The sequence below is a fragment of the Phaseolus vulgaris genome, chromosome 2 (genome assembly GCF_000499845.2).
Source record: "Phaseolus vulgaris cultivar G19833 chromosome 2, P. vulgaris v2.0, whole genome shotgun sequence".
Taxonomy (NCBI): Eukaryota; Viridiplantae; Streptophyta; class Magnoliopsida; order Fabales; family Fabaceae; genus Phaseolus; species Phaseolus vulgaris.
In genome coordinates, this window is record NC_023758.2 from 15,995,985 (window position 1) to 16,009,905 (window position 13,921).

The window sequence follows — 13,921 nt, forward strand, 5'->3', positions numbered from 1 at the left end:
CGCCGATGAGCGAGTTCAGGCGAGTTAAAGACCTTCTCGCCGTCGAGCGAGTTCAGGCAAGATAAAATTCTTCTCGTCTTGAACGAGTTCAGGTACGGTGTGGAGGGTGGAAGAAGTTTGAAGGATAGCTAAGCTAGGTTCGAAGAGAACACTTAGCTATCCGACTTACTGTTCTGAACATCAGGGAAGGTAGAGAAGGATCCGAAAGGCACCTCTACCCCCAGATGAGGGAACAATGGCCCAGTTTTAAAGGCAAGAGGAAGCTGGGATCGCCAAGACTCTTTGGCGATCAGAAGGAATTCAAGCGATGGCAAGAGTTAAGGCCCGTTTTGATAGGGCGGATCAGGTGAGCTGTGTCCTAAATTATTTGGGTTGAAACTCGTTGTTTGGAAAGTGGTTTCGCGCTAAGGTTCATTGCCTTAAAGTTCACAAGTTGTTAAAATGCTATCGTTCGAAAGTTGATGGCTCGAAACAGTTAGTAAACAGTCGCGCTCGCAGAGTTGCTAAGTCGATTTCGTTTAAGCGTTTTTGTGCAAGAAGAGATAAAGCTAACAGGGAGATTATATAAAGGGGCAGAAAGCTTTATAGCAAAGAGGTATCAGTTCAAAATTACATATACCAAAAAGGGGAAAAATTATTACAAAGTAAGTTTTGCAAGAGAGGAACAGATGAATAAGTGATGGAGGGAAGCAGCTAGTCTTCAGAAGGAACGATCTTCCCATCCACCACTTCGTTGTTTAGCGACACCATGGAGAGGTCCAGAGCAGGGTAGTGGCAGGCAAATTGCTCCAGGGCGGCGTCAAATCCAGCAGCAAGGATTTGGGCGGAGCTCAGCTCGAGCTCTTCAGTTTGCTTCTTGAGCCCCTCGGTCTGCTGCTCTAGCTCATTAGCTCGTTTCTTGAGTTCTTCAGTTGTTTCACGAGCTTGAAGGAGGTCTTCAGCAACCTTCTTGGATTCCGCCTGCGCCTGGGCCAGCTCTGCGGCGATCTTTTCATTCTCCTTTCTGGCCTCAGCGAGCTTAGCCATGGTGTCGTCCCTCTCTTTTTCAACTTGTCCCAAGAGGACCTCCCGATCTACTGACCTCTTCTCAAGGCTTTCAACCTTGGCAGCATCTGCTTTGATCGACGCTTCCAAGTCAGCCACCTTGAGACGGTAGGGGACCAGTTTGCTCTCCAGCTCAATTTTCTCTTGAGCTAGGAGGTGCACCTTATGGCGCAGATCGGTGGCCTCCTTACGCGTCGCCCTCAGTTCAGTGCTCATGGCGTCCTCCACGCGCGAATGGTCGATCTCTGCCAGCATAAGGTTGCAGGACAACTTCTCCGCCTCGATCCTTATTAGGCGATTCTCCTCTTGGAGCACGGAGATGTCGTCCTGAAGTTTCTTGCTAGAACTCTCCACAGCTTTTGATATGATGGAGAGAAGGTCTTCTGCCATCATTCTGAGTTTGGTTGTGAAGGGTTCCCACATCCCTTTAACCGCAAGGGGAAGGTTGGGAACCACTGTTGGTGGAGGCGCTGAAGGAGCCTGGTGCTGGTTCTCACCACCGCCCTCTTGGATTGGTTGTTGAATTGGAGCTTCTTGGCGCGGTGGTGACGTGGGGGACTCAGTGATGATAATGGGCGAGTTGTGAGCACCTTCATCCCCACCTGGCGCGGCTTCGGCGTTTGAAGCAGTTGAAGGAGGACCCTCTCCAGCGGATATGAATGGCGTGGAGGCGCTCGGAGGATTCTCCATAAAGTTGGGCTCAGTAGCCTCAACCACAGGAAATGCAGCCGCCAAGGGTACTGCTTGAACTGGCGGTGTGGGAGCTGGGGGAGAAGGCGGTGTTGGAGTTGGAGCTGGCGGAGAAGGCGGTGTTGGTGTTGCAAGAGGAGGTGGGGCAGGTGGTGAAGAAGGTGCCACCCTTCTCCTTTTTGTGATGAGGCCATCCTCAGTTGCCTCATCGTCTTCTTCTTCATCCTCATGGACCACCTGAGGAGCTTTCCTCTTTGGCTTCCTTAGGATGAGTTTCTTGCATTGTTGGGCGGGTAAGGCTTCCGAAGGAGCTGGGCCTTTAGGGGGCGATCTGCCCTGGGCAGCGGCGATCTCCACCACTGAGTTGGGCACAGTCTGGGAGCCCGACGCCAACCCATGAGCTCGGGCGAGCGCCCTCAATTCGGCTAGTTTTCCTTTACCCAGCATGAGATCTGCATAATGCAAAGGTATACAGGTCAGCTCAAAGACAAAGATAAACACATGAGTAAGTATGCAAACGAGACAAACAAGTGGTGCAGGAAATAAAGACCAAGTCTTGCGCGCAACAGACAAGACGCCCAGCAACAAATAACAGAGGTGCAGCACAGGACAATAACTTAGATATTGAGGTAAGCACTAACCTATGCGAGCCTCGAGTTGGCCCTCGTAGAACTCAAAGGAGATGATCGCAGAAGTGAGGAGGTGATGTTAGCGGACGCCACGCTCTTCCAGAAGAGGCACAGGTCCTTGTCCAAAGCGCCCATGTTGTCAGGGCTTCTTGGCTTCCTAAAGCTTCCCTTGGAGTCTTTATTTCCCTTGTTTACCCAGTACAAGGGAAAGCCGTCGAGCAGCGAAGCGTCCTGGTCATTTTGGCGGACTTGGACAAATTTACCTTTCCAATCCTTGTAAGATTGCTGGAAGATAGAGAGGATCGACCTCCCAGCAATTCCGTTCAGGCTCACCCAAAGGCGATCTCCAGGGTTCTTGGCCTCGAACAGGAAGAGGAACACGTCTACCGAGGCCGGTAGTCCCAAATGCGCGCATATAATCTGAAACGCCCGCACGAATGCCCAGCTGTTGGGATGGAGCTGGGCGGCGGCGATGTCGAGCTCGGTTAGTAGCTTCCGTTCGAAACGGGTAAAGGGGAACCTAAGTTTCACCTTCTTGAAAAGGGTGGTGTACACAAAGCAGAACAACTCGCCGTTGTTCCCTTTGTCGTCTGCGCAGACTGGCACGTCGGGGGGGCAAGGTAGCACCGTCAGCTTGTCATCATGCTCCTTGTGGAATGAGAGGTTGGGCTCGTCCCCTTTCTTCAATCGAAGCACCGCCAGGGGAGAGTTTACTGAAGAGGTCTCCTTCAGCAAAGTCGAGGTGGCCCATGGGTATAGCTTCTTGTAGTCTGGAGAGGCAATGGGGGCACCTCCGGCGATGGGTGGAGTTGCCTGAGCAAGGTTGGGGTGAGAGGTTGCAGGCCTCTCAGCCTGGGAAGAAGAAGCTCCAGGTGCTCGCGATGGGTTGGGCACTTGGGATGAAGGGTTTCGTGACGAAGGAGGAGGATTCGCGGTGATCTTTGAACGAGCCATCGCGGAAACTGCAAAGGAAAAAGAAAGGAAAAGGTGAGCGAAGGTTGCAGAGGCTGACTCGATTGTGAAAGAAGGACGAAAAACGAACTAACGAAAGTTCGTTGTGATGGAGACGAAGCCCTAAGTTACGAGAAGGGAGAAGCAGAAGAAACAAACCACAACGTATGCACCAGGCAGTTAATGGATGATGCGAATCGGTTAAAATGCAGCAAATATCAACAGAGGGAATAAAAGAGGTACCTTTCGATGATCAAGCAAACGTTGAAGGGAGTTGGGGATTGAGAGAGTTGAAGAACGTCGTGGGTTTGCAGAAGAAAACTCAGAGCGTTCGAGAAAGCAAAGAGATGATGGAACAGTAGAAATGAAATGGGTTTAAGGGTTTTTCAAACGATTTTTGGAAGCGTAAACGACAACTAAAGATAACCGTTGATGAAGCCACGTGTCGAGCGATTGGAAGAGTGTTTGGTGGAGCGTCAGGAAAGCAGAAAGTACGAACGCTTGGGATTCTGCACCAGCGCCACGTAGATCGGTAGTGACGTGACTCCTTTAGTCTTTTCGCTGGACAAGTCTTCGCTTAAGACTGGGGGGCTTGTGTACTGTCCTGGTAGTCGGAAGTGATGACGTGGCATCGAGCTATTATGTAGGTGTGTTGAGCAGGGCCCATGGCTGGCAGAAGGGAAGGAAGTCGGGGGGCTCGTGTGGTCGCCAGTTATTAAGTTGGCGTGCCCCGATCTCTAGCAGACCCAAACCGGCGGTCACCGGGTTTGAGATGAAGTCGCCAGAGGCGGACCCGTGACCACGTGGTGGCCAGACATCGCCGAAACAAGGACATCGCCGAAAGATGAGGTCGGGAGACAGCTTACCTGAACATATACGGTGAAGCAAGTAAAATAGATCATGAAGGCGGCCGGCGAGACCACAGGGAAGGTGTGTACGAAGGCACCCGAACTCGCCACTCAGAAGAGATCACGCTCCAAGGTAGCTATGCACTGAGTTGTGTCATGCATAAGTAACTTAGCCAAAACCCTGAAGAGTAAGAAGTGGCACCCAAGTCAAGGATGCTCCAGATGGTGACACGTATACAGCTGGATGCGAGCCACGTGTCCAGATGTGTAACTGTCAGGAGAGAGAAAGTGCACAGGTATATAAGAGATTCTAACGAACTTCTGAGGTACGCACGTTTAGATTGTTTCTTTACGCTTGCGAGTCTTGAGAACGCTGAGAGAGAATTTTTGCACGGTTCCTTAGAGTTCTTGAGTTTTCTCTTAGTATTTGGTAGTTCAGTCGCTGACTTGGGCGTCGGAGCGTGATCGGCCGCAGCGGCGCCGTTCTGTCTTTTGCAGGTTCTTGAGGTGAATCGCGGTGAAGGACGGAGGCTAATATGGTGCAGAAGTCGATCCAGGTTTGACGAGGCAAGGTTCTTGCGTCCCGGTCAACAGGCAGGATCAAAATCCATGCTAATGTCTTCCCATGGAGCACAAGAAAGAGGTAAAGGAGTATAAATTCCATGAGGCATTGTCTTAGATTTAGATTTTAAACATGAGATACATCTATGACAATGTCTTTGAATTTCTTTTCTCATATGGGTCCAAAAGAATTTTCCTTTTAAAAGCTCAAAAAATTTATCAACTCCAAAATGACCCATGAGACCTCCTTCACGTGACTATTTGACAAGGAGTTTTCTATGTGTTCCATATACAAAGTTTTCCTTCTTTAAACAAATACCCCTAAAAAACATAAAATCATCCTTGTGCTCTATGTTTGAAACTAGAAAAGGTGGATGCAAAATCCTGATCATTTTCATAAAGCTCAAGTATGTTTTCAAATCCAAGAATCTGGGCTCCAAGTTTAGAAAATAGGACATGTCTCTGAGATAGAGTGATATGATTCCAAATAAAACTAACAGTAGAATTGGGAATTTAGGGTTACGGAATGGAATCAATTAAAAATAGTAATAATGAAAATCAGGATAAAGGGAGACGCCACAAACAAAGTTCGATAAGCCTAAGGTTGATCGACACAAGAATTGGTGAATTCTTGATAAGATCGCAAGATGTAGGAAAGAACCCTAGCAAAGATATTGTACCAACCAGTCCTCGGACGTCGTTGACTGCTAGTAATGGTGGGCCACGTAAGTTGGGTCCCACAAGTGGCATGGGCCAGTGCCTCGCAAATGGCACCTGCTAGGGTGCCGATGAGTTGTCAGACGTCGATCACCAGGATGTGCTGATGTGTCCTCGGCAATAGAGTGAGGGCGATGTGACATCGGACATCGGTGACTCAAACAGCAGAGCTGGGCCATGAGAGGTGGATCCCGGAAAACACTCCAGTTATCAGTAGGGGGAAGCCTAGATCACGAGGGGTCCGTGCATGTGGTGTGAATAACGCATTTTGGCACGACACAAATAAAGAACCACTGGAAACGTTAAGGCCCATTAGGGTTGCGTTCCAGGGGTAGGCTGCATGCATGGCACATGAACAGCTTGGGCACCCCTGGGACGGATGGCCCCAGAGATTAGGTGCACAAGTTAGTACCCCGGTGGTCATTCCGTCAGAGGTTGCACTCCAGTAAGGGAGCCTTACGCGCTAGATTGCCCTAAGATTGGGCGATAGCGGCTCTAAGGCATACCCTCATAAACCCTAAATGCGAGTAGCGGAAACAGCGGAAACCCTAGACTATATAAAAGGTAGTAATAAACCTTATAAGGTACACAAGTTTGACGCAGCTTTTAGACTCAATTGTTGAGAGAGAATTGAAAGACACATTTTTGTTTCTTTGCCCCAGTATTGACTTGAGCGTCAGAGTGCAAACGGCCTCTAGGGTGCCCCTTTGTCTTTGCAAGTTCAGGGTGTTTGATCTAGAGAAAGCACGAACGAAGGCAGAGAGAATTGGGCGTGTGATCGTCGTTAGAAATACGAAGGCAATCGAGTCAACTAGCAGGAATAGATATATTATCTCTAATAAATTGTCAAAACATCCCATCCTCATTCTGAATTCCAAAAGTGTATAAATACAAATTTAGTTATATGTCTTGTCTCGTTTGTAAGTAAATAAAATAAATATACAATCCTTATATTTCAAGAAAGGATCATTTGTCCTAGTAGTTAAGTTGATACTTTCTAACTAGTCCTAGGTTCAAATTCTAACTCCAAGCAAAATAACATTATTATTTCCTTCTAATAGTCCAAGCATGTTGTGCATGTAATCAGCTTAGTCTTTTTAAACTGTGGGCCATTCAACAATTGGGCCTCCAAAAGATTATCCGTCATTGGGCTTGGCTGTCTGCACCATTCCCTCCCTCTTGAGAAAGACTTGAAGTTAAGTCCAAAGCTTCATCCATCTGCAGTAAAAGGAAATAAATCAGACATGTTAAAAGTGCTACTCACATTGTACTTACTTGGAAGATCAATCTTGTAGGCATTATCATTAATTTTTTGTAACACTTGGAAAGGTCCACCCCCTCTAGATTGGAGCTTGGATTTTATTTGCTCAGGGAACCTTTCTTTTTCTTTCCTCATATGTACCCAAACCCAATCTCCAAGATCAAAGATTACTTTCTTTCTTCCTTTGTTAGCTTGTTTAGAATAACCTTCAACTTTTTTTTTTCAATTTGTGGTTTAACCTTTTCATGTAGCTTTCTCACATAGTTAGCCTTAGCCTTTGCATCTTTATACTTTAAAACATAAATTTTAGGAATAGGTAACAAGTCTAATGGAGTTAAAGTATTTAATCCATACACAATTTCAAATGGAGAACAACTTATTGTGCTATGAACAACCTTATTATAAAGCAAACTCAATATGAGGTAAACATAATTTCAAAGCTTTCAATTTTTTTCAAAATAGTTCTAAGTAAGGTACCCGAAGTTATATTCACTACCTCTGTTTGCCCATCTGTTTGGGGATGACAAGTAGTCAAAAACAAAAGTTTGGTACCTAACTTGCCCCATAATGTCCTCCAAAAGTGACTTTGTATCCCTATCACTTACAATACTTTTTGGTAGTCCATGAAGTCTTACTACGTCCCTAAAAAACAATTCAGCTACATGGAAAGCATCATCAATTTTTAAAAGGAATAAAATGAGCAATTTTGGAAAAATTGTCAACTACCACAAAAATAGAATGTTTTCCTCCTTAAGTCCCAATTTGATGGTAACCACCTCTTAAGTCAAATTTTGAAAATATACAAGCACTATACAATTCATCCAATAAATCATCTAACTTGGGAATAGGGTGTCTATACTTCATGGTAATGTTATTTAGTGCTCTACAATCTATGTACATCCTCCAAGAATCATCCTTTTTAGCCACCAAAATGACTGGAACAACATTTGGGCTCATGCTCTCTTGTACCCATCCGTTGTTCACCAATTCTTTAACTTGAGTTTGGATCTTCTTTGTCTCTTGAGGGTTGCTTTTATAAGCTGGCCTATAAGGCAAATATTCTCCTTAAAGAAGGTCAATATGGTGTTCAATTCCCCTTAGAGGTGGGAGTCCTCTAGGAATTTCATTTGGAAACACATTCTTGAAATCCTGCAAGAAAGAATCAACATTAGGAAGAAAATTAATTTGGTTAGAATGGTCAACAATCAAAGTGTTATTTTTGTAATAAGGTAAATAAAGAGGTTTGCTAGCAAGTAGCAACTTCTTCACTTCATTCACTTTCAGTAATCCACTCATTTTTATCTCATGTGTTTCTCTTTTTTTAGGTGTTTCACTCTCGCTTTGTTTAGGTGTTTCACTCATCTCTCTTTTCTCTTGGACTCTCTTTTCCCTCAATTTCATTTGATCCTCACACACCTCTCTAGGAGATAAGTGTTTGAGAATGATCTTCTTGTTATTCTACATGAAAGAGATTTTATTGGTGAAACCATCATGAATAGCTTTGTATCAAATTGTCATGGCCTTCCTAACAAGATGTGAGTTTCCTCTATTGTAACCACATCACCCAAGACATTGTCATTATATTGTCCTATGGATAGGTTCACCTCCACTTTCTTGCTCACTGTCATCTCTCCATCTTCACTAAGTCATTGAAGCTTGTTTGGCCTTGGGTGGGGTTTTGTCTCCAAATTCAATTTGGTAACTAGTCTTGAGCTAGCTACATTGGTGCAACTTCCTCCATCAACTATGAGTGAACATATTTTCCCTTGAATGGAACATCTAGTATGGAAAATATTTTCCCTTTGGGTTTGTTCCAAAGCTTGCATTTTGCTTCCCATAAGCCTCCGAATCATTAACAAATCACCCTTCAATGCATCCACCTATACCTCTTCCTTCTCTTCTTCACTTGAAGGTTCATTATCTATTTGTTGATAACATAACCATATTCTTTTTTGTTGGAAATTCTGAAGCATAATGTCCTCTTCCCAATCATTTGAAACATTTTACCTCACTTGTCTTTCTTTTAGTTGGTGAATTATTATATCTATTAGGTGACTTTCCACTTGAAGATGTGGCTGAACTTGAGTGAACTCCTTTATCCTTCATAATCTTATCCTTCCAATTGGAATTATTATTATTGTTATAACTCCTCATCATGAATCCCTTCCTCTTGAGTTGATGTTCTACTTGGTTAGCCTTGTGCAACAAATCCTCCATGTCAACATACTCTTGCAGCTCCACAATATCCCTAATATCATGGTTCAATCCATTCAAAAACCTAGCCATGGTTGCTTCATTTTCTTCATTCATTCTAGCTCTAATCATGGTCACCTCCATCTCTTTAAAGTACTCTTCCACACTTCTATTTCCTTGAGTCATGCTTTGATGTTTGAGTTGCAACTCCCTATGGTAGCTTGCTGGAATATATCTCTTTCTCATAATCCTTTTCATTTTATTCCAAGTTTCCAACTTGGGTTCCTTATATCTAATTCTCTCCCTTAGGTATTTATTCCACCAAGTTAAGGCATAATCTGAAAATTCAGTTGCTACCAACTTCATCTTTTGCTCCTCATTATACTAATTGCAAGCAAACACATGTTCTACTTTAATCTCCCACCCCTAGTAAGATTCAAGATCATTCTTCCCTTTGAATATGGGAATATTTAATCTTATCCCATCAAATCTCAGTTCTTTTTGTTCTCCCTTATTGTTTTCTCTCCTCCTCCTATCTCCCCCTCTATTTTCATGATTTTCTTGTTGTGTCCGCTCCATTTGATCCAACCTTTCAATGGAGTCCATCACTTTGTTGTTTCATTAGTCTCTTCAATTGTATTAAGGCTTGCATTTGTATTTGTGAAAGTCCACTATTTGGCGTTTCCCCTGCCATGCTCAAAAGTAAACAGATTAAAAATAAAAATAAGTTTAGGCCTCACACCACTTTCTCACATGTTTACACTCAACACTCGTGTTTCACACAATAAGGCTTTTTTTTAATGATCACGCTACCTTTTACCACTCGTTCTCTAACTAAATGTTCTTACAAGAATCAAACAATCAATAATCATTTTCAATGGTAGCAATCACAAGCTTAAAATAAAATTTTGATATTTTAACATTGATGAAAGAAAAAATAGTGAAGAGCAAAAATAGTGAAGAACAATTTTGCTACCAACAAAAAGAGCAAGACAATTACAATATATAGAAAAGAAGAAAAAATTATGTAGACAAGACACTTGAAACTTAGGACTTCTAACAAACAAAAAGTATGCACTGGATAATTTTTATTTCTTTTTCTCTGTTTTCCTCTTCTTCTTTTCTCTATCTTCCTCTTTTTTTTTCTATTTTCCTCTTCTTCTTTTTTTTCCCTTTGTTTTCCTCTTATTCTATTTTTTTCTATTTTCCTCTTTTCTTTTTTCTTTTTCTATTTCCCTCTTTTTTTCTATTTTCCTCTTTTTCTTCTTCTTTTTATGTTTTCCTCTTCTTTGTGTGAACTGTACGTGAACAGTAATGAGTCGTGTGTGAACAATGATGTCGAAAAAAAACAAGATACACAATTGTATTATCACTCAAACCTTTGCTCTGAATACCAAATGATATGATTCCAAATAGAACTAACAATAGAATTGGGAATTTAGGATTACGGAAAGGAATCAATTAAAAATAGTAATAATGAAAACCTGGATAGAGGGAGGCCCCACAAACAAAGTTTGATAAGCCTAAGGATGATCGCCACAAGAATTGGTGAATTCTTGATAAGATCGCAAGATGCAGGTAAGAATCCTAGCAAAGATATATTATCTCTAATAAATTTTTGTTCTCGCCTGTTGACTTTCTCGCCAATTGACTTGAGTGGAAAGCTCCGCTTCTAACCTGTCTCCTCTAGATTTTGTTCTGCATCTTCTCGTTGCACTGGAACGTGGCTCTGTTGGGAACAAAGGGAGCTCTACCTATTAATCACACTCCGATGATCAAGTCAGTGAGAGCTTCCTAAAATAAGACAAGTATTTGGTTTCAGTCTAGTATTCAGAAACAGCGTACCTTTACCTGGGGTCTCAAGCCCCTTTTATAGCTTACTCGTTTAACAACTTTCACTCACGTAAATATAATCTCTACTGAAAGCATAAAATAATAACAGAAAAATCACCTGCTAACAGGCACCACTTATCTTCAGGTGTTAAGAGCAGGAAACCATCCTGTTTAACATGTGCACCATTATTCTCGGGTGCTCCTCTTTTATTCTCAATAACTATTAATTAATATGTAAATAACATGTATTAATTAATATATAACTAACTTGCATATTATCACAAGATATAAAATATCTCTTTATCTTCATAATAATATGATGACAGATTTAAATAATAATAATTATATCTTTCATCTTTAGAATAATATGATAACAGATAAAATATCTCTTTATCTTTTCTTAACTGCCTTTTATGGGCTGACCAACATCTGTGTCGAGCTCACGACCCACCGCTTGGGCCAAACACTGAGCTGACCTCCCCCAAGTACCTAGACCGAGGTCCCGAGCATTCTTGTCCAGTACACAAGCCCCCCGGGCTTGAGCTGAGCTTGATTAGGCGAAGAAGCTTACGAGAATCTAATTTCAACTGAAAACATATAACAGAAAAATATTTTGCCTACGAGCACCTTTACTGATGGAGGAGGGCCAAGCACACCTACCCAAAGAAGCCAAGGCACAAGCCAAGGAGAGCGTCTAGACCAAGACCAAGACCAAGGTGAGCGTCTAGGACGTGAAAGCAAGCGTCTAGGACGTGAAGGTGAGCGTCTAGACCGTGAAGGAGGGCGGCTATCCATGGAGCTAGACCGTCTAAGACCCCTTACAAGATCAATGGCCAAACATATTCAAACACAAGCAAATGAGGCCACGGATGGAAGAGAGAAGGCTTTGTATATGTTTGCATAAAGGCCCATTGGGGGTACTTAGTAGATAGGATAGTGTAGGAAGCACTTTTGATAGAAACCTTCTAGAATCTAGGGTAGAATGGCCGGTCATGGCACCTTAGATTTAGATTTAATTTTTGGTTTTATTTTCTTTTAGAAAGGTGGCTTAACATTTACGTCCACCAAGCCTATAAATAGGGAGGCTATTTCATTGTATTGGACAAGTTTATTTGAGTATTGTTATGCTGCCCATTTTGTGCACTAGCTATACTTCTCCTAGAAATCTAGGCTATAAACTTCACTTCCTTCACCTTTCTTCATAGAGCTGGCCGAACCTCTCTAAATTCATACTCATCATGCACCTTCAAAGCCATCACAACTCCTAGGAGGGCTTTGTTTCACTCACCCTTTGCTTCCGCATCCATTTTACTACTTTGATTCAAGAAGAACACATGAAATGCCATCATTTACTCACGGTGCTAACAACATAAGAGAATCTCGTGCACCTTTATTCACGAGTGCTCACTACTTAACTTCAACTAGCTCAAATATAATAACTACCTCTTAAGCATAAAATAATAAAGATAACAAGAATCCATCTTAAGCAAAATCTAAGCATGAAAAACCGTGGAGTCCTCAACTAACAAAGAACTAACCTTTTGATGAACTAATACACTCATAGCTACGACAAGCCTATGCTCACTCCTGACTTGCATAGGTGTATCTCACAAACTTGGCCTGGGGCCATATATCTTGATCTCGCCATATATAGCTCGACTTACCCTGCACCGAAACAAACTTAACCATGACCTCTGCTTACAAAGCGCCTATTGTAAGAATTAGTGGCCTTAATAAAAGGGGGAGGGGAATTTTTTAAGTAAAATTTTCGCAAATACTGGCTAAGAATGAAGATTGATGTTGATTTACAAATCAAAGAATCAGATCAGCCAAGAAAACAAATTTGTTAAAACTGTTATTAGAAAAACAACCGGTTGAAAATACGATTTAACCGATTGTTTATGGCGACAGAGATGAAATCACAAGTCAAACAGATTTTAAATGAGTGAGAGAGAGAGAAAAAAAAATCACACAAACAATTATACTGGTTCACTCCTTACTAGAGTTGCATCCAGTCCCCAGAAAACCACTGGGTATTAATTAGGTAACCAGATTGATTCAGTTGTGAATTGATTAGGAGTGGATCTAGCAAATTCTAAACTACCTAGAACAAAACCCTAAACATAACAACAAGATTTTCAAGCTGTCTTCATGGATTTTGAGGCATCAATGCTTTATTTTCAACACCTATAACTCGTTCTTACGCCGAGTTAGGTCGTCTTACCTTGCCTCAAATTAAACTGCAGAGCACTCGTAGTCAGGTAATCATACTGACATCGAGCTAGGTCGTCTTACCTGATAATTGATAATTAATTTACACACAGGGTGCCTACTCGGATAATCTTATCGAGACAGGTCGTCTTACTTGTTAATAGATAACCAATTTACACACAAGGTTCCTACTCGAATAATCTTAGTGAGACAGGTCGTCTTACTTGACAATAGATAATCAATTTACACACAGGGCGACTACTTGGATAATCTTATCGAGACAGATCGTCTTTATTGATCTTAAAGCTTTGATGTCTCCAAATCCATGAAGATTGCTTGAAGACAAGGTTGTTACTTGTAGGCATGGGTTCTAGGTCGATTAGAATTTGTCAATCCACTCTTAACTTAATCCAAAACTGACTCAATCAAGTTCTTTCAAAAGAAAAGTATTTTTCAAAGTAGTGAAAAACAACATGTTGATTTATTGTTTCATTCGGTTGTTTTACACTTAGTGGTTTTGAAAAGGATTTGAAAAAACTGAAATTGGTTGACCTCACAGTCAAGGCCAATTAAATCGGTTGAATCGAGCTTTCAATCAATTGTTTTTTAAAAATCTTAACAGAATTGGTTAAGTCTGGTAAATCTGCTTTCCATGATTCTAAACTGTTTTGGCCCTTGATTAAAAGTCTAAACAACTATTTTTTAGGCTATATAACCGGTGTTTACATCTCTGAAAATAAGAGAGATCAGATTACCAAAAAGATTAAAAATTTTCAAGATTGCAAGATTGCTTAAGGCTTTGCTTTGGTTTAGAGTGGAATAGGGAACTGTTGTAATCCTTTTGTATCAGGTGTGATCTTTCATGTTCTTACTTATAATTCATTTCATATTTGTTAAACTTGTAAGGTACTGGTGTCTACAGTCAGAGGGTGTTCTGACTTGTAGTGTTTGTGTATCAAAGAGGGTGAGTGTTCTTGAAGGGT

At 42.0% G+C, this 13,921-nt stretch overlaps 1 protein-coding gene across 1 annotated transcript; it reads right to left on the minus strand.

Moving 5' to 3' along the window:
* Positions 1–693: 693 nt before the first annotated feature.
* LOC137809095 (uncharacterized) lies at positions 694–3,317 on the minus strand. Its single transcript, XM_068610236.1, has 3 exons — positions 3,155–3,317; positions 1,392–2,186; positions 694–1,289 (listed from the first exon to the last, which is right to left on the minus strand). Exons 1-3 carry the CDS (start codon positions 3,315–3,317, stop codon positions 694–696), a joined length of 1,554 nt encoding a protein of 517 aa, XP_068466337.1.
* Positions 3,318–13,921: the final 10,604 nt, after the last annotated feature.